Below are 26,152 nucleotides of genomic sequence, written 5' to 3'. Positions count from 1 at the left end.
ACCTCATTGGAAGGCTCTATCCCCTGGGCCATCATGGCTCTCACATCGTTCATTGCGGGTTAAAATTAATTTCAAAAGCCTTGAATTTTAAAAAAAAATCTTATTAGCCAAACAAATTTTAATTTCTAATTTATATTTACAGGTTGCCGGGAAACAGCCTTCCTTTACGCAATAACAAGTGCAGGTGTCACGCATGCTATGGCTCGAGCATGCAGGGAAGGCTTGGTCACTTCTTGTAGCTGTGATTACAAACGTCGCGGTCCCAGTGGCTTGGATTGGGAATGGGGAGGTTGCAGCGATAACATTGAATTCGGATCCAAATTCACAAAACAGTTTGTAGGTGCTGCAGAACGAGGTAAAGATTTGAGGTTTACAATGAACCTGCACAACAACGAAGCTGGAAGAACGGTAAGTTTCTAAATCAAGCAAGCTAAATCAAGCAATCACTAGATAAAAAATTAGTCACTACTGATTGCATGCAACGTCAAGTTCAAGTCAGAGATGTTTTTTTTTTCTTTTCTTTTTTTTTAACATCCGTCGTTAAACAGTCGACCCAATTTTGGATTTACGACTACTAATTTCCAACTCTGTAGCCTTGTAATTTTTAACCAATTCAGAAGACAAGGGAACTCCTGGATCAGTACCCCCAGAGGTATTGATTTGTTATGGGGGTATTGCTTTTTTTTTCATAGTTCAAATATAGTTTGCATTTTAAAACTACAGAAATATCAAAATTTACAAAATATAAAAAACTTCTTCTAATTGAAAATTGCTAAAAGATGGAGGAACACTTATTGACCTATCCCCCCACATCACTCTAGCTTCTGATGAAAAATATTGGTGAGACGATGTTTCTTTTAAAAATTGTTTTACTGCAGAATTAAAGTTGGAGGAATGGTCATAAGGGTTACCTTGAGCGCAGTTCACCAACCTTTCTCATGAGGAATAAGGTGTTAGCAGCGCAGTCCACCCTGTTTTAGAAAACCATTAGCGCAATCCGCTACCACCGGTTATGGGAACATGGAGGACTTTACGACTCCACAGATTTAACGTGCATCAATCACTTTTTGCCACACGGGGAGTCTTCGGCCAACAGGGATTGAACGCACGAACTCTTGGACATGGGCCCTGTGCCCCACCAACCAGGATACCCCAACCAGGCTACTTTCGGGGATGTTTTATTTATTTTTATATGAATGGGGTTTGCTCCGCGGTGGGACCACTAACATGAACCAGCATGTTTAATTTTACATTCCTTATAATCAGGTGCAACCTTGCACTCTACCTCTTCGTGGTGAGTACGCTGTTGATGCCCCGATGTTTGAAGATGACATCAGCAAAGTTCAACTGGGGAAAATATATTACAAATATTATGAGCAGTTATACACCTTTGTTCATATCGATTGACCTGGAAAGTCACCTGATTTGAATCCAACAGGAAATCTGAGGGGTTTGTCGTAACAGCGGCCAAAATGGCAAAATCTGCATCTCCCTAATTTGGTAGGTTGGCACATTGAGTTATATAAGTTGACTTACTCATCGATTGAATACCAGCAAAAGACGTCATCGTAGGTATATCATGATGGCATTTGTCTGTTCAGAAGCCAATCAGGTTCGACACGCATGCGTGACGTCGCTTATAGGTAACCAATTAAATCTGATTTGAATTAAATGGCTAGGCATAATCACTTCACTTCCTTTCGAGTTGCAAGTACCCCATTCCATGTGATTACCAGAATCTCTGATGGAGATGCAGATTATTAAACTATTATTTTCATTGATTTCTCCAGTGGTGACTCATTTTTTGTCTAGAGAGAAATTTTTAAATGACTAGCAAATATTTTTTTAGTGGTTTCGAAATAATAAAATTTGTCTAAATATTTGATATTTGGGAAATTAAGTGTTAAGTGACATTTTTGTGGTTTAAGGAATGTCAATTTTAAATATGGGAGGAAACTTAAAAATTGCCTAACAAAATAATTTTTTGTTCCTTCTATGAGGGCATTAAGGATAAGCAAAGGAAAATTATAAATAAAAATGAAATAGAATGCCTTTTTTAAAAATGTTTAGGCTAGTATTACCTATTAAATCGAAAATAATCAGCACATCATAAGCAATTCTCGGAAATAATTGTTAAACTAAGTTAGATTTAAACTATTTTTTGCGAAAGGTTTTAAAAACGAAGTTTTTTTTTCGGTTTAAAATTAAATCCTTTTGTTCAAACCTTTATTTTTCTAAAAGACTCACTTTACCAATAAAAAGACAAATGATAAGAAAATTTTACTCCAATCAATTATAAATATTATATAATTAATTGGTGTAAAATTGTCTCATCAGTTGTCTTGTGCAAAGTTAGCCTTTTAGAAAAATGAAGATTTAGAACTAAATGAAGAAATGAACTAAAGGGTTTAAATTTGTACCGAAAAAAACTTATGTTTTCATAACCTTTCAGCCTTTTTAATACACTTAAAATGAAATATATATTTATGTAATTTTTTAAATGTTTAAAAAGAAAGTTATTTAATATCTTTAAGTTATGGAAGTTTATTTCGAGATGTAGTTTTTGAGAATGGATTTACATCGATTTAAGGAAAAAATTAAGAATATCGCATTTCAGAAAAATGTTTTTTACATTTTTTTATTAGTATCATTTATAGAGCAATTGTATCAAATTTCCTTCAAATATAAAAATTACACTACCGGTCAAAAGTTTGCGAAAATTTTGAAATCTGCAAAGAAAAGGTCTAAATTCAAATGTTCATAGAACTGCGAAAAATCATTCAAATGGCATGAAAATTTGACATGTTCTAAAGTGAACTCTCTACTGTTAGTTACATATGATCAAATTGCAATACTTTGTTTTTTGCGAACTGAATCCAGCTTTTCATCCCGGATTGTTTTTATGGTGAAAAAAGTTTTTAAGTTTGAACACTTGCCAAACATGCAAAAAATATTTTTTGTACTTTCTGTTAATAGAAAATAGTTATTTGAACAGTTCTATGTAAGCCCTCAAAATTTCAAATCGATTCGATTTTTTTTGACGAAGTTATAGAATTTTGAAAAACATGTGTACTTCTTTCGATTTTTGAGCATTCCACATATGCAGTCTTCTGGTGTATACATCTTCTATCAAAGAACTTTTTAATTTTTATGTTTTCTATATTTTCAAATAATTAATATTTATCATAAAACAAATACTCCTATTCATTATTGTAATTATTATTGTTTATATTTATTGTTTATATTTATTGCTTACATGTATTAGTTTTGTTGTGATATTTTTACTTTATATTAAATTAAAATAAAAAGTTATAACAATAATTACATAAATAATTCTAAAAAAATTATAACAATAGTATAAAAAATTTGCATTTTTATTAAACTATTTTATTTACAACAGGTCAAATATTTAACATATTCTTATTCGTAATTTGTAATTAAATAAATTAACATTTAAATCTTAGATTCCTCGAACCATCCACCTTTTGATTTTATTATAGCCTTACATATGCATAGCATTCGTTCTAATAAACCATTAATCACTTCAAGTGATATAGAGTTCCATTCCTGTTGTAAAATGTCCCATAACTGACTTCGATTCAAATATCAGAGCATCGTTTGTAAGAACAAACAAATTTTCGATGAAATGTGACATCTACGAGATATTGTTTTAATTATATTTATAATAAATTCTTTGAAGTAACAATAATTACAATAATAAATAAGAATATTTGTTTTATAATCAATATTAATTATTTGAAAATATAGAAAACATTAAAATTAAAAAGTTCTTTGGTCGAGGATGTATAGACCAAAGGATCGCAAATGTGGAATGCTTAAAAATCGAGAAAAGTACACATGTTTTTCAAAATCCTATAACTTCGTCAAAAAAATCAAATCGATTTGAAATTTTGAGGGCTTACATAGAACTGTTCAAATAACTATTTTCTATTAACAGAAGGAACAAAATTTTTTTTTTGCAAGTTTGGCAAGTGTTCAAACTTAACAACATTTTACCGTAGAAACAACTCATGATGAAAAGCTGGATTCAGTTCGCAAAAAACAAAGTATTGCAACTTGATCATATGTAACTAACTGTAGAGGGTTTACCTTAGAACATATCAAATTTTCATGCAATTTGAATGATTTTTCGCAGTTCTATGAACATTTGAATTTAGAACTTTTTTTTATAGATTTCAAAATTTTCGCAAACTTTTGACCGGTAGTGTAAGTTGTTTCATTCAAGAAAAAGTTGTACACTAAGAGTTTGAGTGTAGAATGCCGACAATTCCTTCCTTTCCAATCCTTCAGTTTTTCTACAGAACATGGATAATTTTCTTCTTTTTATTCCGTGAAACAGAGTTGCAAAAACTAAAACTCCATACCCAGTCGTTTTTTGATGCATTTTACTTACATGAATATTGTGCTCTTAAACATTGCATGAATATTTTGCTCATTAATCGGAATATGGGAAACAAGGTAACAATCATCAAGGAAAAGAATTGTTGAATATTTATGATACGTCCAATGGAATAGTTTTACACCGAAGAGCCATTACATTATGACCACCCTCCATCTATAACAATGGGCTCGCCCAGGTTTTCATGGTTTCTCGCCCAGGAACAGTGTTTTCATGGGGCACATTAGGACCCATAATCCTCATAGAACAATCCCTGACGTCTCCAAGCTACTTGAACATAGTTGCAGACCAGGTTCACCCATTCATGGCAACAGTTTTTCCTTCGGGGGATGGTGTTTACCAACAGGATAACGCACCATGTCATAAGGGTCGAATCGTCGAGGAACATTCCAGTGACTTTCAAGTCATGTCTTGGCCCCCAAATTCACCTGACTTTAATCCAATAGAGCATTTGTGGTCCTACTTGGAAAACCAAATTCGTGCTGAAACGCTACCTCTCGCAATATGCAGGACCAGTTGGTGAGCGCTTGGTACTAGATACCTCAGACTACCTATCAGCACCTTGTGGAATCAATGCCACTGCGGGTGCTAGCTGTTTTGAGGGCTAAAGGTGGTCCTACATGTTATTAGCAGGGTGGTCATAATGTAATGGCTCTTCTGTGTATATTGAAATCATATTTGGAGAGTTAAGTAATTCATTTGTTCGATTATTTTATTCACAAACATTGCTCGCAGTTAACCCCTTAGCAAAGATGAACACCGGAATCTCTTTTATATAATTTTTTTCCGACTCTCTCACTACAAGTAAAAATATATTTTACTATTCTTAATTATAAGAAAAAGTCTAGTAATTTTTTTTTTTTTTTTTTTTTATAATTACCCTCTAGGAATGCGCTTCTATAAGCATAAATAATTTAAAATCAAGCAAATATAATCAAATAAATATAATCAATAAATATGTCTAATTAATAAAAAATAATAAGTCATGCACTAAGGTGCAAAATTAATGCGGAAAATCGCTTTATTGTGGTAAATATTAATGATGTCTAGTTGGCTGCGAGCAATAGCCTCATTTTTTTGTGCCGAAAAATATTGAGTTTTGGTAATAGTTATTTAAAATATGTTGAATTTCTAAATACGTGTTTTGCACTATCAAATAATGTGAAGTCAGTCACCATGTGCAATAAATAATAATAATAATAATAAAATATTGGAATTATTTTAGCTTTCAGTTTTGTTCGTGATTGTGTAATGTTGATATACTTTTTCACCCTGTTCAAGGAATGGGTATTTAATTAGTTCATAATAAAAATGATCAAAATTATGATGGATGTATTTTGATATTGACATCTATTTTGTGAATATCGAAGATTTCTGAAGTGGGTAAATAGGTAAATATTGTTCAATAAATTGTCACAAATAAGCTATAATACGTAGCCCCATTTTATACCTGGATGTTTTTTCTTTTTTTTCTCTTTTTTTTCTTTCTTTTTTTTGTCTTTAATTTTTGATTTTTATACTTCTATGTATATTGTACTATATTGGATTAATGAGCTGTACTATTGTATTGAGCACGCAACCCCGTATTTGAATGTTAATTAATAAATTGTCAAATAATGCAAACAGGATACTACCATAGAGAAAACATATATTAAGGGGACCGGAAAGTAATGTTGTTTGGGAGCATTAAATATTCGTTAGTCTTAAACCCCAATTCATTTTTTTTCGATGCATTTCGATACATTTTTGATCCGGCATTGAAAGGCTGTTGCTAACGAGGGTGAATACATTATTGATAAAATATAAAATCTTAATAACAAACATCAAATGCAGTCAAACGACATTACTTTCCTGTCCCCCTAATACTAGAGAGAGCCATTATTTTTGTAATAACATAAATAATGAATATTGCTCAATAAAGGGTTACAAATATGATATAATAGATAAAAGATACTTTTTTTTTAATCATAGATTTTTTTCAAAATTTTCTGGACTGCTATAATTTTATGTTCCTGTTCAGGCTATAAATCCTGCTGGAGTTGTTTTTCCCCCCTTTATCTATTATCTCGTTGACTACAATGTAACATACTTTTCCTTTCAAGGAAAAACTTCAGAACAGAAAAAAATAACTAATAATGGTTTGAAATTTAATTTAGTATAAGTAAGCCATAAATATGGTATAATACGTAGAAGATACTTTTTTAATCATAAATTTTTTTTGAAATTTTTATATACTGCTATAATTATTTTTTTTATTCTATTTCTGCTACAATTCCTGATGTAGTTATTTTTTCTCTTTATCCATTATTTTGCTGCCTACAATGTAACATATTTTTTCTTTTAAGGAAAGACTCTAAAATAGAAAAAGAACCGAATAATAGATTTTAAATTTAATCCTGTATAAATGAACCGTAAATATGATATAAACCATAAAAGATACTTTTTTAAGTCATTAATTTTTTCCCTCTAGTTTTCTATACTGCTATAATTCTTTTATTATTTTTTTTTCCAGTTCTATAATTCCTACTGTAGTTGATTTTTCCCTTTATCTATTATCTCGTTGACTACAATGCAACAGACTTTTTCTTTTAAGAAAAAAACTCTAGAACTGGAAAAAAAAAACGAATAATAGATTTGAAATTTAATCCAGTATAAATAAACCGTAAATCACTGAAATGTTTATTCTCATGGAAAATTATTTGTTAAGTTGCAGTAGAAGCGTCATTGAATAATGCAATTAACGTGAAATGAAATTCCTAACAACTGGGTGGTCTAATTACACGTTCCAAACTTGTTACAATAAGACTTCCTAAGATTTCGAACTCATCCTGGGAAGATAAAGCAATTAAGACTCAATGACTCGTTCCCCCTGCTGTCTAAATACTTCTTAACCTGTTCAGACATTTTATCATCGTTTCTAGTCGCATAAATTTTTGGAACACTTCCGCTCGGTTCCGGTCATTTAAATTTAGATTATTTATCTGTTCATAAATTAATAAGTTTCTTCACGGAGAAAGAAATTCAGGTAAAATTTCCGTTATCTAGGGTAAAGACTTTTCTGGTAGAGAAAACCCATAATTCTGGTAGTATAAACTAAAATATACTGTACTTAAACCATTCATTGGATAATTTTTCCGTTCATATGGTAACGGTCTACAAGAAATTCTGGTTTTCAGAATTAATTTTGTTTTGAACAATTCCGCTCTGTTCCAGTCATTTATATTTAGATTATTTATCTGTGGCTTAGTTCATAAATTAATAAGTTTCTTCACGGAGAAAAAATTCTGGTAAAACTACCGCTATCTATGGTAAAGACGTTTCTGGTAAAGAAAATCCATAATTCTGGTAGTAGAAACTAAAATATACGGTACTTAAACCATTGACTTATAATTTTTCCGTTCATATGGTAACTGTTTTCAGGAAATTCTGGTTTTCAGAATGATTTTTTTCTTACCTGGCTTTATTGATAAATTAATAACTTTTGTGCACGAAGAAAAAAATTCCTGTAAAATTCCCGTATTGCATGGTAAAAGCTTTTCTGGTAAAGTAAACCCATATTTTTGGTTGTAAGAACCAACAAACACGGTACTTAAACCATTCATTGGATAGTTTTTCTGCTCATATGGCAACGGTTAACAGGAAATTCTGGCTTTCAAAATTAAATTTTTTTACCTGGCTTTGTTGACAAATTAATAAGTTTCTGCACAGAGAAAAAAACTTCTGTTAAATTACTGTACTGAACTTTTCACGTAAAAAAAAAATCATAATTCTGGTAATAAACGGCCAAAATATACGGTATTTAAACTATCCACTTAGTAATTTTTCTGTTCATATTAATCTTCACCAGTTTACCGAAAATTGTGGGTCTCAAAATTAACATATTTTTTTCTCCATCTGGCTTAGTTGATAAATTAATGATGTTCTAGGGTACATAACAATTTTATTACAAGTAATATATATTTCCAAATAAAAACAATGTACATTTACGGTTAGTATTAATAATAATGATTATAATAATTATATAATTAATAATAATGATTATAATAATTATATAATTAATAATAATGATTATAATAATTATATAATTAATAATAATGATTATAATACTCACACTGTAAACAAATGATTTAAAATATAGAATTTCGTAGCTGAACTTTTTATTTTAGACAATTTCAGTTTTAAGAATGTTTTTATGGTATTTTACTTGGTTTTCAAACTATTTTTATGCCTATTGTATTTTTCCAGGTTACATAAATAATGAAAATTTTAATACAAAAAATGTACATCTTCTAATAACTATATACTTTTGCTATATTGTTAACATTAATAATAATTGTAATACAAATAAATAGAACAAATATACTAGTAATACAAATATAATATACAAATGGTTGTCCGATTTGAAATTTAGAATTTCGTAACTGAATTTTTTATTTTGGTCAAATGCGCTTTTAAGAAAATTAAAATGGCTCCTGATTTACTTTATATCTATTTTTTTAAAACGTAAGCCCATTTCTTTCAAACAGGCATTTCAAGTTACGTCCATTTTCTAAATACTCATTTGAAACATACTCCAAACATATATTTTAAGTTTTGTCCGTTTTTTTAAATAAAATTTTGAAGCATTTTTTTTCAAACATGCTTGGATTAAGTCCGTTTTCTTAAATACATATTTGAAATATATTTCAAACATGCCGTTTAAGTTGTTTCCGTTGTTTTAAATAAAAATTTCAAACACGCATTTTAAGTTATCCCCTTAAATACGCATTTGAAACATGTGTCAAATACGCATGACAAATTTTGTCCGTTTTCATAAATACAGATTTGAAACATATTTCAAACATGCATTTTAAGTTATCTCCGCTTCCTTAAATACACATTTGAGACAAGTTTCAAATATGCATGCCAAGTTTTGTCCGTTTTCATAAATACAAATTTGAAACATATTTCAAATATGCATTTTAAGTTATGTCCGTTTTCTTAAATACACATTTGAAACATTTTTTAAGAATTGTATTTTAAGTTATGTTCATTTTTGTAAATACATATTAGAAATTTTTTTTTCCTTTCAAATATGCATTTCAGGCTATATCATGCCCATTTTCCTAAGCTCGTAATTTGAGCTAAATTTAAAATAAAAATCTAGCAGATGGTTTATTGAAATAAAAAAAATACAAATTAAATATCAGGATCTTAAAATTAATATAAATTATATTTCTAAATCTATTTCTCTCCTTTCGCAAACAATAAAACAAAAATAAAGGAAGTCATTTTCACGTTACAATAAAAATTACCCACCACTGTCAAACTTTTATTTTTTAAGGTTATATATGTCTGGGTAAAACCAGAAATTAAAAAGCGGAGGAAAGAAATTCAACTTTGTAGGCGTAATTAAAAAAGTCATTATACATAGTTTATTCGTTTTGTTAAAAATGTGTATTTATTAGCAATACTAAAATGATTCTGTGAATATATTTCCTTTTATTTCAATGAATATATCATCTATTGTTTTCGTTTGCGCTTTAAAATTAATTGCGATTATCAAGAATTTTTCATTTTTAAATTAGACCGTCATTACAGTTTAAAGAAGAAAAAAAATACCGTTTCAGTACTGTGGGACAAGTATGTTATTTCTTAATGCACTACTTGAAGTAGTTCGTAATGCACTATAAAAGTCAATATTTCACGTGGAAAAACAAAAGAAATTTTGACTACAAAATATGCAATTTTCGTAGTTTTATGTAAGAACATTTTGCTAGTTTGTTAATCGTTATGAACGAACGATGTTACGAGCTAGCGTTAATGAACGATTTTCTGAATTCGAAAAATAATCATTTGTACTTGAAAAAAAAATTATCAATGTAATACAGTTTGTGTGACTTAGTCAAAAGATATAAAAAATAATTTTAGTCATTAACTGGACTTTTAACTATTCAAATAGGGAAAGGGTTTTGTTTCTCATGAGTTAAGTGTTTTGAGTTTTAAACAAAATTTTCTTTCATTATATTATCTTTCAATGTAGACTGTAAGATTTGTATCAGGCATTATCGGTTTTTCCTTTTCTGTTAATTTTGACAACAAGCGTGAGCTCATAAATCAAATGTATCGATAGTACTACAATGAATAAATAATTATTACTTAAAGAAAAAAATTGGAAAAGAACTTTCTACAATAACTTTAGAACATATAGAAATTTTGAAAATTAAAGAAAAAAAAACTCACGTTAAACTAATAATTGAAAATGGTGTAATCAGCACGTCAAGTTTTAACTCGGTAGCTGCATTTCAGTGGGCTGTAGATCTCCCAACATTTTTTTTTTGCTTTTGTTTTTGCTATAAGTTGTTAATTTCTTGAACTAATCGAATCGTATTTTTTTTTTTATTTCAGCGAACTCCTTGTAAATTTTTTTTCTACACAACTTCGCGATTTCAAGTTAAGTTTTAAAGTTTTTGCTCGGCACAGAAAAATGTAACGCAAAGAAAAAAGGTGAGAAAAATTGCAAAAAAGTACTTAAAAATGAAATAACTTTCAAACAAATTTAATTTCTAAAAAAAAAATTAAAGTCATAAAAAAATTACGGCATGCCGAATTTAAATTCTGCGTTCCTGCGGTCTGCAGAGCGGCTCATATGGTATTTTTTCTAACATGTTTAACAGCTAATAATTCTCAAACGAATTATCGAAAATTAATTTTTATTCCATCATAATTCCTATAAATTTTTCTACACACTAAACTTTTTCAACTTTTTAAGTTTTATAAAGTTATAATGTAAAGTTAAGTTGAGCACCCAAAACAGCGTCGGCGGCCCTTACTATTTTTTTAATATCGAGGAAAAAGGCTAAGTAGCATTAAGTCATGAAAAATATATGTGTTGCAGTATTTATTATTACTTTAGTAAAAAAAAAGTTGAAGCAACTTAAGTATTTATTTTAGAACAAATGCACAAAATGTAAGTTCATTTTTAAAAATCTGCTTCCAAAACAGATTTTAAAAAGTTTTATAATATAAATACATAAATAAAACTAGGGAGGTGCTAGGTACCAGGCTGACCCGGACAAAATTACATTAATGCTGATTATGCAATAGGACTCATACAATAGGATACAATAGGGAGCACATGCAATACAATAATACGCAATGCAATAAAACACATTGGGAACAAAATTGACTGTATATTTAGTAGTAACTGATACTAAAAAAAACCGCAATTTATTTTTGCGAGTTTAATTTTATTTTATGCATAAAGAAATAAAGGAACAGAAAATGAATTAATAATACTACTACAGCTTTTATGAATGAAAAAAAAAATAATAATCTCGCATTGACTTTGAAGTAGGTGACTATTATTAATTCCCCTCTTTCAGAGTAATGCAACTTCGTTTTCTATAATTGTCATTTGCTTCCATGTACTCAAATATATATATATATATATATATATATATATATATATATATATATATATATATATCTTAAATAAATAATTCCTAGGAACTGAAGCGGTGAGATATTACCTGATAAACTTCATTTCGCTTCAAAAAGATATAAATAGCAAATAACAGTAGAATATTTCAAGCGCTTTAAAAACAGGCGCCTATTTTCAAGACTTGCCAGACGTGAATGAAAAGAAGTAAAAGCGATTTGAAATAAAAAACGAAAAGTTGCTAATGAAAAATGGAAAAATAAAGGTGAGGTACTAAACTAGGAAAATTACAGTTTCGAAGAAAGATGAAAACGTAACATTGCTTCATTCATATGAATGCTGATTCCCTTGTTAATGCCATAAATTCCTCACTACCATAGTGTGCGAGGAAATGCATTTTACCCTGATTTGCCTCTCTCGGCCACTATGGTTTTTCTTGTTCTGTTTTCCCCCTTTTCTTTCTCTTGGCTATTGCGTTTTTTCTAGATTTGTTTCTCTCCTTCATTTTTCGTTGTCACCTTTACGTTTTTATTTCAAATCACTTTTGTTTCTTCTCATTCAACTTTGGCAAGTCTTGAAAACGGGCACCGATTTTTGAAGCGCCTTACACATGTCGACAGTTATTTGCTATTTATATATATTTTTTTGAAGCGAATGAAGTTTTTAATTAGGTAATATATATCTGTCCATATGCCACCTACCAACCAGCATAAACTTTACGAACAACTCATTTATAATTCCGTCTCATAACTCCGAACAAGCGCAAAACAAAACTAGTTTGGACTCGTTATAAGGACACGTAATCGACAATCAAAACATTAGACAGAAATAAAACACTCTCATTTAGAAGTTAATAGCACTCCATAATTCCTATGGAAAAAACCTGATATACGTTCCGCATCAAATATTATCATTCATTCCTGCTTAATTGCGCGTTCCACAGCGGGACGGCCAAAGCAATGATAGTTAAACCAGGAGGACATTGAAGTAAATCAAACTATACGTTTAGTCCCTCATTAGAAAATTAAGCAAGACCTAGCTGGTGATCCAAGCCAGAAAGTTTATGATAGTTGTTACGACAAGCCATGCTTAATTAAGGACTGCAAAAATTACAGTCTTTAGATCTTAGAAATTGAGACGGATAGTTATGTTAACTAAAAGTTATTACCTTTTTTTTAGATTTTTGCATACTTAATTTATCATGAATTTTAATTTGATGTTATCTGAAAAGGAGTATGTTATTATAGTTCAACGTGATTTCTGTATTTTGGTAAAGAACGTAATGCGGATAATTTTATCAAAATTTTGAATTTATTGTTACTTGTTTTAAATTAAAGAAATCTACTGAAAAAAAAATACTTAACGTGAAAGTATTTAGATCTTGATGTGGTAGCTAAATTAATCGTATGGGATAAAGCTTTTTATTATTTAAACGTTAACTGAGGATCAATTTATCTAAAATGAAAGTCTTGAGCTCATAAAAGAGCGCACAACCTCGTATTGTAATTTTTCTATTTTATTTATTTATGACAAAAATAATCAAGCTTGAAAGCATTGCTTAGCAATTCTAGCATTGCTATTTTACCACGTTTATATCAATTTGCCTTCGTGTATGTCTGTTCGGATGGAATTTTGTAATCGATTTTAAACTAACTTCCCGACTAGCTACAGGCTTCAAATTTGGCACATAGTTCAGAATTGGATGACAATGCATAAAAATGAAGAGAAAAAAGACATACAAAGTAATATAATATTAAAATTAAAGAAAAATTAATATTTTCGTGATTGTCTTTTGTTGTCGATTAGATTATTTCAAATTAGTGTCACATGTCAGTTGAAAAGTTTTGTGTGCAGTGAGTGAAAAAATTGAGATTTTGGAAGTGAGTAAAAATAAAAAATAAAAATAAAAAAGAATATTTTTAAAAACCACGTTTTTGTAGTGGAGAATAATAATTAAAAAACAAATATTTGAAAAACGAAGGAAGTGGGGCGCATGAAATATATAACAGTCATATACACATACATATAAACATTTTCTTGCTCATACACATACACGCTCCGATACAGTTACAGATATACATACACATATTCTCATGAGCACACGTACTGTTACTGTAATGTATTACATGCGCCCCACGTTTTTCGCTTTTCAAATTTTTGTTTTTTAATTATTATTCTACACTACAAAAACGTGGTTTTTAAAAATATTATTTTTTATTTTGATTTTTTTTTATATTATTAAACAAAAATTAACTAAAAGTGAATCCTTTTCAAATTAAAATTCTATACGCTTTCTAAAATTTTATACGCTAATGTTGAGAGTTCAAAAAGAGTATGCGGACCAAAGTTCGTTCTTAACGCTTTCAGTTTAGTTTACGAGTAGACATATATCTGGTTTTTGCGCTCTTGCACTCGATTGGTGGTACCCTATTGTTTTGGGTTATAGAACCCTAAATGATTGATCTCCTTTTTTGATAGAACCCAGACTTCATAAATGAAACTCATTATCAGCTGTAAATGACTACGAATCAAAAAGACTACGAATTATTTGGATATATTTAATGCGAAGAATAATTTTTTTATTTTTGCATAACAATATTAGAATTAGAATTAAATGTCAAGTGACTGAAGTCTCAAGTCTGGATGGTCTTCTACTCCTGAATTTGATTTGTAACGTATGCATTAGTTGAAACTGAATAAAATAATCAGAATCATAGTTTCTGAAAACGAACAATTATGAACTGGGAGAACGATGATCAGAGAAACGTAATTATTTATTTAGTTATTTTAAATTAAAAAGTTTGGTGAGAAATATTTGCGCATTATTTTTGAAAGCATATCCTTTTCGTAACTTATTTAATATTTTCTTATTGAAAGAAAAATTATATTTTTTAAGTTTTGCCACATTTTTTGTTGGCATTTTACATTATTTTCAAAAATAATCGAAATATTAAAAAGAATTATAGATGAAAATTCAGTTTCAGGTTTCAAAACTCACAGTTAAGAAAAAGAACAACATTTTAAATGCTGTATCGGTTTAATCAATATTAACCACTGTTGGGTTTCTGTAATTTTAAGCAAATTTCTTACAAACTGATTTGGCTAATGTTTTGAAAAGCCTCACTTTTTCCAAAGATGACAAATTTATATCAACCTATTCTTTTGAATTGTTTCCGGATAGGTACTTAATGAATTTCTGGAATTTCCACTAGGTAATGGCATGATATTCAGTAACATACTAAATGCCTAAATGCAGACACTCACCTGAATAATTTGAAATGTGGCTTAACGTTATAATGTCTCCAAGCTTATCAATTATATTAATTACAATGATAAAACCTAACTTTTGGCAAAAATATTAAAAAAAATAATTAAATATAATAAAGTTTCTTAAATTAAATTAAATTATGCATCTTCTTCAATTAATTATTAACTCGAGGAGATTTAATTAATAAGATATTTAAGTATTATTTCAATACATATTTTATTAAGAATTAAAAGTAAGTATTTTTTAAACTAACTTGGAAGTAATTATTAATTGAACTAATTTGAACTTACTTTAATAGGTTTATTCATTTAATAATGCATTAATTTTATAAATTTATTTTATTGAAAAAATTCATAAATTGTGTGTAAAATTTAATAAAAGGAACATTAAACAAACATGATTGTAATTTATTTTTAAATTCGACTACAAAATTTCCGTTTTTTTTTCCCTTTCAAAAACAAAAAAATTCTCATTGGCTTTACTTGTTTCACTTTAATAGGCTTATTCAATTAATAATGTATTAATTTTATAATTAATTTTGATTAGTTGATCAGTAATTAGAAAGTGTCTTAATTTAGAAGTAATTGTTTAGTACCAGAACCTTTGCACTGAAACAAAGCAATCTAACAAGTAATAATAATAAACATGATTTATGAAAAAATTCATAAATTACATATAATATTTTAATAAAAAATAATATTGAACAAATATTATTGTAATTAATTTTAATTAAATTCTGCCACAAAATTTCCGTTTCTTTTTTTCCAAAAACAAAAATTTTCTCATAGCTTTTACCTTTTATTATTATTATTATTTGCCTTTAGTAGTGTTTAAATCTGTGTTCAACATTTGATACGTGTAATGAAATCAGTAGATACTTCTGGTGAGAGCCCCCCTCCTGCGGGGACCCAACAAGAAGTTGGCGAATACGACAACAGGGATCATCCTGTAGGGCTGTCATTCAGCCCGGTCGGGGGCAGAAGAACCCCGACTAGTCGAATAGGAAATCAACACTAATGAATGACTTCAAACAGTTGTATAAAAAATAAGTGTATTTTATCATATTGCTTTTCACATCGTTTGCAACTTCTCGACGTTTACGGAAATAATCAATCAGATTTTTTTTTTGAAGAACATTTTTTGCTTGCTTTTCTTTCTTTCTTTTTCTTCAATGTCTAGTTTACAATTCTTAATTATTTTTCTTTTAACGTCTAGTCAATTTTTCTTTATTTTAAATGCATTGATTTTGTTTTTTATTTTACCGGCAGAGTTATTACGTTAGTTAGCTGTCGGAGTTGCAGCGAACTCAGAGGCTTTACATTTCATTTGTTTGTAGATCATCTGAAGTCAATTACAGTGCAAGTTCAATCCTATGGGGAAAGGGCAACTTTGATTTTATTTTAATTTGAAACGAATGCATAGTGCCTTAATGTGCAATTGTATAAAATGCATGAAATTCAACTATGTATAAAATTTAAATACGCAAATTTTCACGTACAAAATTTTAAGTACGTTAAGAGAAAAATGTACGTTTTACGTTAGTTTTTGTACGATTTTTGTTTATACTGTATTGCTTTAGTTATTATTTGTTCAAGTAGACTTCTCGCTTTGATCTCACTATTTAGCGAAACCAAATAAAATGGTTTCATTCATGGAACATTGTCTGGGTTAGTTTGTGTTCCTAAACAAACATGTGAAGTGGTCGTTTTCACCCGATTTTATTTTAGTTTTATTTGTTTTGAAATTAAATTCTTGTATTATAAAAGCATTTATGAAAGATCTACTTTCAACTATTAAGTCCATAAAGTTTGCCATACAAGTGTCACTATATACGAAATTTTCAATCGCTTGATTGGATAATAAAGCGCACTGCTGTATGTACTGCAGGGAAAATTCGGAAGAACATTAAAAAGAAAAAAAAGAAAAACACTTTTAGACAGGAAAGTAAGAACACTTTTTATTGATGTACTGGGATACTTCAAATTAGGCAATTGTTTATTAATTAAAATTAGTTGAAGTTGAAAAAACACTTCTTGCGGAAAAATCACGTGAGAGGGCATGTTTTCTTCCAGGATTTAGTTTTAGTTCAAACATTTTCCGATAGATAGCGCTGCGAATACTTTCTACCATTTTTTTTACGTTACGTATTGAAATAGGCAAATTTCGTCCTCTAATTATAACATGAGATAGTGGTTCATGAAAGACATTTCGAAAACACGATGATGTGAATTTTACTTCTTGAAAGATTTTAAAAATTTGTGATGTTAATTTCATTTTCTTTTTTGAGATTTACTACTTGCAGCGGCATCTGTTGAAATTCTTGCTTTTGGAACATAAAACAGGAATTCTGAGTATAAAATTTATGCCCAGTCTCGTAAATTCGATAAAAGAGTTATTCTTTTTCAGCATTCAGTACTTCTCTGTTAAATTTTCAAAAATAGTCTTTTTTTGGATACCCTGCACTTTTATGTGCAGCACACGGAACTGGAAACTTTTAAGCAGTTTAAGTTGCAAAAATTCCTTTTGTATCATTACACTTTCATAGTAATTCACTAAACAGTGTGAATTTAAATGTACTGACCTGTTATTTGTGTACTACATTGAACTAAGCCATATAATCCCATTCCTATTTGATTCATTAGTGTCAGATTTAGCTCTAAAAAAGCATTATAAGCACAAAGGACTTATTTCTTACACCGACTAGTTTTAGATTTTTTTCCTTTAAAATTGTTTTTCTTCTTTTTATCAACGGCAACGCTCATCAAGTCTTCGTTAATAGTGCATTGCTTTTTTTTCCCTTTCTCTTTTTCAGTTCGTTTTGAAAAGAATATTTTTAAGGTCCAAAATAAAGTGTTATCTTCGTTTAGCTGTTTTTTTCTTCTTTTTTTTTAATAATTCCTTTATATTCATCAAATATTTTAGGAATTTGAATAAGGAATTCCTTATAATTTCACATTTTGATAGATCTTTGACACTATGTATTGTGTATCAAAGGTTAACATGTGCTTCAACTTCATCAAATTAAATAAAATAAAATTAAACGAATAAAAAAAATTCTGGCTAGGATTTATTTTCGAGTTTTTTCAGCTGTTAGAATTTTTGAAGCAACGTGATTGAACCCTAATATTGTTCAAAATTGCTTAAATCTGAATATGGAGCCAACTTGAACCATACTATCGTGCAAATTAATCCATAGTTATCTCGGTTACATGAAACTCTGTTTCTATTAGAAGGAAAACATGATTCGGTTACTTTCTAAGATTGCAAAGTATTATTTGCCTACATCGAACCGAATTTTTGAGAGTGGATGATAATTGATACAAAAATCAAAATGAATTTTTGATTATAAACCGCTATACCTATGAATTATTTTATATTAATCATGAATTATTATAGCTAAAAATTACATTTAGTTCCATCCACTCTAACAAAGAGTTTTTGAACGACATATTTCTGTAGATTGAATTCCTTCGTGAGAGAAACATCACTAAAAAGAGATGTTCCTTCTCTGCCAAGCCATCATTAATTAACAACAAAAACAACAAAGCTAACAGCTTGCCAGGCGTGAGGACTTTTCCATTCGCAAATAGCAGTATTTCTTTGTCTTGTAAACCCTGTTCCATTGTGTTTGTAGTTTTCTTTTTACCTCTAATCAAGCAGAAGCGCGATTTTTCCAACTCGATTGAGATGATTCTAGCTTACACCACACTTTACCACAAAGCGTGGTGATTGTGACGGATAGAGCTGTGTTCGGGACCACCCCAAGATACCAGTTAATGGAGTCACGCAAAGACCCCTGAGGCAAAAAGGACTAATTGATTTATGAATTGCAAAACACTTCACTGGACAATACTCACCACCGGTGGTCGTCAGCTGTTGCTGTTTTTTTTTTTTCTTTCTCTGTCTCTTCTTTATCCACTCCTCTTTTTTCACCTTACTTGAAATATTGAGCAGAGAAGAATTGTGTGTCGTGACACTAAGAACCTGTTCTCATTCTTCTTTTTTTCTTTTTCTTTTTTAAAGAGCTTTATTCCTCAAGCTGCACTCTAACGAACCATGCCTCTTTTTATAGGTACAGACTTTGACTTCGCTGTACTATGGGAATGCACGATAGGCTGAACAAAGAATGTCTTCCCACAAATCAGAAGAGCAGATTGAAAAAAAAAATAATAGTAAAGTAACAAGGGTTTAATAACACAAAAATAAAAGAACCATTTCAATATATATTTTTTTTTAAAATTCGAAATTGCTTCACAACAACTGTTTTTTGTAGGCTTAAGTCAGAGCTTTCGTAAGCCTGGGAAATATTTACATCCACTGAAGCTGAGTTTGATGTTGCACATTGTTAGTAAAATTAATGATTTGTGACTGCAACTCAAAAATTGATACAACGTATTTCATCCAATGGATAATTTATGAAGTTTATGAACGAGATAACTCGTCTATCTGGGATTTTTAATAGAAGTGAACCATGATCCTTTTTTTAAAAACAGACTTTGTCTTTGTCGTATTTTAGGAATGCTCGATAATACCCCAAAAAGAAAAGAACCATTTCACTATATTTTTTAATAAAATTATTTTTTTTTTCATTTTTACAATAGATATATTTTTAAGGCTTAGGAAAGAAATTTTGTGAACCAGGAAAATAATTCACTGAAGCTAAGTTTGGTATTAATATTATATATAATTTTGGTATAAGTAATATTAGAAAATTACAACTACAATTCAAAAATTAATACATTTGATGCATCCAACAGGTAATTTATAACGTTTATGAACGAGATATCTCGTCCACCAGTAAGTTTTACTGGCTTTATTGAACCATTAGTTTATTGAACTAAGAAGAAAAGTATCGAATTGTAACAGTGGGCTGGATTAAAAAAAAAGAAAAAAAGAAACAGAAAAAAGTTCTTGAAAAAAGTCCATTAAAAAGCATATTATTTGTAATTAAAATGAATTTTAAAACCGACTCAATTTGGTTTCTTTGGTTTAGTTTAGTTTAATTCTAAAATCGTTCGAAATTTCAACAATTATATTTGTTTGTAGTAAAAGATAATAAGCTATAAAGTAAAAAAAGTAATTTTTCACGTTGAAATTTTTTTAAAATCGGCATTAAATTGAAATACTTAAACATCTTTGTTTAAGTTTATAACTCATCAAGAGATTAATTCTCTGAGTGGCAGTAGTTAATTGATAAATTTCTGATAACAGAACTATTATATTTATATTTACATTTAAAAATACATAAAGTATTATATATTCTTTCAATCAACTTGAAATTAAACTCTGTGTAGTAATTAGCTTCATAAAAAAAATCTAATTAAGTTCGGATAATTATTTAATTACATTAAATTCGTGTCCAACGACTCAAATCCAATTGAATATTGAATTTATAACAAGTTATAGCATGTTTTTCTACTGGGACAGTTCTATAAATAGATACAAAGTTTCTCATCTATAAAGTCTGAGAACTAATTATCTCGTCTACTAATAATGTGAGTTTTTCTTAGACTTTACTCTGTGCACACCATGTCCTGATCATCAATATTGAAAATTCCCCGGTAGGTGGACTCAGTTAACTTGTTATCTTCATGTTGGCGGCCGAAGGACAATCCACAAATGACTGATGTAATTTCTTAAGAAACTTAATTATGGACATTGTGGTTTTCCAAAAGCAATTTAATTTTAGGCATGTTAATTAGCAAGTGAGGCAACAATTGCATTAAACTTTTAATACATAACGATTAATTACACAAAGAAAATTATATTATTTTAGAAAACAATATTAATACTTCTCCCATTTCCAACCATTAACTAATAAAATAGTCATTTTTTTCTATATACAGTAATAATATTTACATAAGATTTATACATGCTTGACTAAGCTGTGCCAATTTTATTGTTTCGTACACTGTTACTGTTGTCAATTTATCGAATGAAAAGAAACGTACCTTTTTACCAAAGCTAAATTCAATGCCAACTTTTTAAATTAATATGGCTTATAATTAATAAGGCATATTAGGGAGGACATATTACGTCTTTTTAAGGAACAAATAACGCATTATAGTGTTCTTGGTCAGTTTGTAAAGTGTGTAAGAACTATGATTCCTCTGATATAGGGTCTCATTTATTTTAATTGCAGTCAACCAAATTTGATTCTTTAAACAACAGCGGATTTAAAATATCCAGAAAATGTTTAAAATAATTAGATGAACTGTGATAAAAGTTATGATGTTTACACTAGGAAACAATTTTTTTTTAAAATATCTTAGATACTTTTTATCGCTGTTTTAAATATGCAATCAGCTTCCCTCTCCAAACTCCAATTTTTTTCTTGTTGTTGCTTAAAATAGCATTTTTAGTCTACTTTTTGTCGAAATATACGTTTAGAAAGTTTAGAAATATTATATGGAACAGGGGGTCTCATAAATGTTGATACAAATTTTTAGGAAAGTAAGGGTACATTATCAGGGTACATCATTAAAACTGCGTCGAAATCCATGCTCGGAAATGTCATCATATGCGGTGAGGAGCATTTCTGTGCATAGGTTTCTATGCATTTTTGATCCTGATGATGTGCCTTAACTTTCCTCGAAATTTGTCGCAACATTTTTTCGTTCCCCCCTTGTTATATATAACGCTTTTTGTTCATTTCAGCAAAAATTTTACTAAAAAGGTCATTTAAAAAAATCTGTAGCTTTAAGAACAAAACTAATTTCAAATTTGAAATCCCAGAATCAGGCAATATCAAATATTTGCTTAAATGCAGTAAAACATTTGTTCAATAGTGTTATTAATGTTATTATGTTACTGTTTGAACTGCAATAAAATATCAGCATCATGCATTTGTTAAACAAAATCTTATTTTTTTGCAGCATGTCGCAGCCGGCATGCGAAGGCAATGTAAATGCCATGGAATGTCAGGAAGTTGCACGGTCCAAACTTGCTGGATGCAATTGCCACCTTTCCGAGCTGTAGGAGACGGACTGAAAGACAGGTTCGACGGTGCCTCGAGGGTTCTTGTCACCAACCGGGGAAATGTTCGTAGAAGAGCACTCTTCAAGCCATACCACCCAGAACACAAACCACCATCCAAAAAAGATCTCGTCTACTTTGAGAACTCACCAGATTTCTGCTTTCCAGACTCGAATCTCGGCCACCGAGGAACTTTGGGCAGGATCTGCAATGCATCTTCCATCGGGGTCGATGGATGTGACCTCATGTGCTGTGGTCGGGGCCACAAGGCGGAGCACAGAGAGGAAACGAGTAGGTGTAACTGTACTTTTCACTGGTGTTGTCAAGTTGAGTGCAGGACTTGCAAGACGAGGCGTTTAGTTCATTCGTGCCTGTGAAGGAATTCCAATATTTATGCATTCCAACTCTCTGAAGTGCCATGAACGGGAATCTTTGTAAGATTAAATGTCAGCTCATTTTGCGAGTTTAAGAACGTCTTCCAGTCGAACCCTACACATGATATGCTTGCGTTGACCCGATATATCTGCAATACATCGCAGTATTACTTGTATGTTATTTTGTGTTAGTAGAAAGGGATGTGTTTCGAAGTTGAAATAGTGAAACAGAAAGATATTTTTTGCACACAGTTACGTGATTGCGCATATAAGTGGTGAAAAAAAAAATGAGAATGAACCATTACTGTGCGATAATTTCATCGAAGTAGCGAATGTGGTTTTAGAAATTCTTGCTGGGTTGTTAACGTGGAAAGGCTAAGACATGATAAAATATGTCAAGCCTAATTTTAGTGAATCAGTGATAATAAGTTTTACAATGGACAGAAACATCAAGAAATTATTCATTAAACATTTTCCTCAGACAAACCTTTTATTTAAAGCTGTTCTTTTTCGTCTCATAAAATAACACTTTTTAGGATTTTTATACTATTTTTATTACTGTTGTGATTTTGTAAGAGGGATTCATGGCAGTTAGGCTAAGTTTTGTCGAGTTAGCAGCCTTTATACTGATATAAAAATGAAACAAACTGTCAGTCTAAAGAGCTGTCATGGTTTTTTGAAATTAAAAAGTGTTTGCAATTTGATTTTTTTAATATTCGGAAAATTATTATCAAGGTGCATTTTCTAGATTCATAAGAAAATATAAGGACTATGAGTTGTTTATTAGTAAGGCGGTTTTTCGGACAGTCTGACCGTCATATGAAATAATGATATTTTGCCTACATATAATAGGCTATTTTTATAACTGATATGAGTTTACAACGGTTATTCAGGACAGTTAGATCAAATATAGCCTATCTCCATCCAGCAATCTCTGTGATAATTCTGAAAAAGACGCAAAAAGTCAATATAAAGAAAATCCACAGTTTCGTGAAAAGGGAAAGGGTTAGGGATGTAATTGTTTAGTATTTAGGAAAGTGCTACAACGCTGCATTATCTAAAATTCTAAAAATTTGCGAAAATTGAAAATTATTTCTCAGTTTTAAAAATTGTCATCTAGGTGAAAAACTCACCAAATTTGAAATTTTTGGTGAAAAAAAATTGAACTCTTAAAATATTTAACATACCTGTATGTTCTAAAGCGCAAATAATTTTTCACGCTATGATGGTTTGTGCAGCCTAAAATTATAGCTATGCTTCAAAGCACTGTGTTAAAAACTTCGGCTTTTTTATTATTTTATTTTCCTTGGCGAAAAGCTTAGGAAAAAAAAGGAAAAAAAAAACACAGTTGATGACTACAAGAAGGTGAAAAATTGTGTCAAATGTTTGCGTTTTTCCTTCGTTTTTGTAAAGTTTAATAATTTTCCAAACATTTAAACTATTTTTCTTTTTAAATCCAGATTATAGAATACAGGCAACTAGAGAAGAAAGTCATTATGATCAGATTTAATTGGATGCCTGCAAGTGACGTCACGCATACGTGATTGATTAACTTTAAATGCCACGATTTACCAGCGATGACGTCACTTGCAGACATCCAATTTGTTTGCAGCAATGGGCATTTAGTTTAAAATTGCAACTTTGATTTAGTTTAAGGTATTTACTTAAAGTTTGGCTTTTTGAATTTTTCGTGGAGAAAGAGTTCCTAAAAACGCCCATGAATGATCTGACTGATTAAATAAACCTTCAAATAATGACACTTGATTGCAACATGTACTTTTACACCCAGAAAGGGGTAAGTTTTCACAACATTGCTTAACATGTTTCTCAACTAAGAATTTTAACAAGCATACAAACAATTTGAAGAACAGAGAAAAAACAATTTTTTTTCCTTGATAAATTATGTTTACATTGAAATATTTATTATAATCAAATCAGGTTTCACGATATTAAAGTTTAAAATGAATATTTAAGGAAAATGGAAAACATGAGTAAACAGCTAGACTATAGTAGCTATCTCACTTTTGTTTATTGAGAAAAAAAATGTATTTGATGTATTATTGTATTATAACAATGCAATGTAAAATGTATTTGAGTTGAGTATTTGTTACTGTAGAGAATACAATGCTATTTTTATAACTGAGTTACTATTTTTTCAGACATACAGTTTTGGTCGTAATTTATCTCTTTACAGCAATTTCGCAAAATACTATTTAAAAAAGAATTATAATCAAAAGATTGTGTGTTTTTGTGTGTTTTACAGAAAATGTGATATAAATGTTTTGATTTTATGTAAAATAAATGACTTGTGCTTAACAAAATTTGCTTTGTTTCTTTTTGTTTTTACATTTTTTTCTGAAACGTGCTAATTTTAAACATGTTTTGAATGAATTTTTATTATATAGTGAGAACAAATCCATAAATTTCGTAGCAAACTTATTTTTATGTAAAAGCATTATTAAGTACAACAATGTCATTAAGCTAGATTGAAAAGTATTCTGAATGCAGGAAAAGATCAAATGTAGGTCAGCCAGTTGTGATGGCTCAGGAGATAGAGCGTTCGCTTGCCAATGTGGTTCAAATCCCAGCGATGGCTAGTTGATACGAATTCTGCTAACGGCTCGCATCTACCACAGTACTGGCGTTAACTATTCTCAGTGGTAGACGGATCATGGGTTTGAATCCCTTTGCCGTCGGGTTAACCATGATAAAATTTCGTACTTTTCCTCACCATGTAACGCAAATGCGGGTTAGTTCCATCAAAAATCCTCCACGTAAGCCAGTTTGTCCCAATGCTTGATCCCGGAGTTTCCTTGTTTTCTGGGTTGGGTTCAAAATTACAATGCAATGGAGTTGAATGATCGTAGACTCTGATTTGGGTCAGCTGTTCAACGCCGGTTATAAAATAAAATAAAATGTAGCTCAATCAGTGTTTTTTTTTTTTTAAATTTTGGATATAGCTCAAAATGCGTGTTTAAATGGGCATTTTTTCCGCTTTTCAAACTTCTCTTACGAAAATTGTTTTCCTTTTTTAAAGTTTAAACTAATGGATCTAATTAAATTCGAAATGTGATGTTGTCCATTCGCTTAAATTACGTAATGCATCAGTTTTAAATTAGTCCTTCTGGAGAAGATATTAAAAGTCAACATTTATATTGATGTAATTGTCATCGGCTCTGGAAATTTATGTCAGAGTATATAATTTATGCATATTATGTTTATTAGGAAGAGATGTTTGAAAAGTTGCGTCTGTAATAAGACCTGACACTAAAAGGCAAGCAAATCGTCCTCCAATGGATCCCGGGACATTGCAGGATTTGGGGTAATGAAAAAGCTGATTTCTTGGCCAAGAAAGGAACAACTATTGCCCAAGCATCTCGTTGCTCCATCTCTCTGCACTCATTTAAATTGCTGGTCCAAAATCAATTCCGGAACACGCTCTTAGAGAATTTCCGTAAAAGCAATATACACAAAACCTGGTTCAACTATATTTTAACTATTCCAAATCAGCCCAGGTTTAAGGCAGTTGCTCTCTTTAGACTTGTAACGGGCCATGACTGTCTGGCCAAACACCTTTTTAGTATAAACATTTTTGACTGTCCTAAATGCAAGCTCCTTGTAGAGGACATGGACTTGCCCCATATTTCCGTCTGTCCTGTGCTCATTTCCACTACTGTGTGTGGACGCTGCTGAGA

The 26,152-nt window shown here is 30.1% G+C and overlaps 1 protein-coding gene across 1 annotated transcript in view; it reads left to right on the top strand.

Annotated features, from left to right (window-relative positions):
* Positions 1-24,778, top strand: part of LOC107438386 (protein Wnt-1) — a 63,765-nt gene extending 38,987 nt beyond the window's left edge. Inside the window, exons 3-4 of the mRNA XM_016050668.4 lie at positions 143-408; positions 21,984-24,778. Of these exons, the coding sequence (XP_015906154.1) occupies positions 143-408; positions 21,984-22,460 (743 nt within the window). The 3' untranslated portion in view covers positions 22,461-24,778. The remainder of the gene's footprint in view (positions 1-142; positions 409-21,983) is intronic.
* The last annotated feature ends 1,374 nt before the right edge of the window (positions 24,779-26,152 follow it).

Source organism: Parasteatoda tepidariorum, chromosome 7 (genome assembly GCF_982258835.1).
Source record: "Parasteatoda tepidariorum strain Cologne lab strain chromosome 7, Ptep-v5.0, whole genome shotgun sequence".
Classification (NCBI taxonomy): Eukaryota; Metazoa; Arthropoda; class Arachnida; order Araneae; family Theridiidae; genus Parasteatoda; species Parasteatoda tepidariorum.
This window is presented reverse-complemented; position numbering and strand designations above follow the sequence as displayed.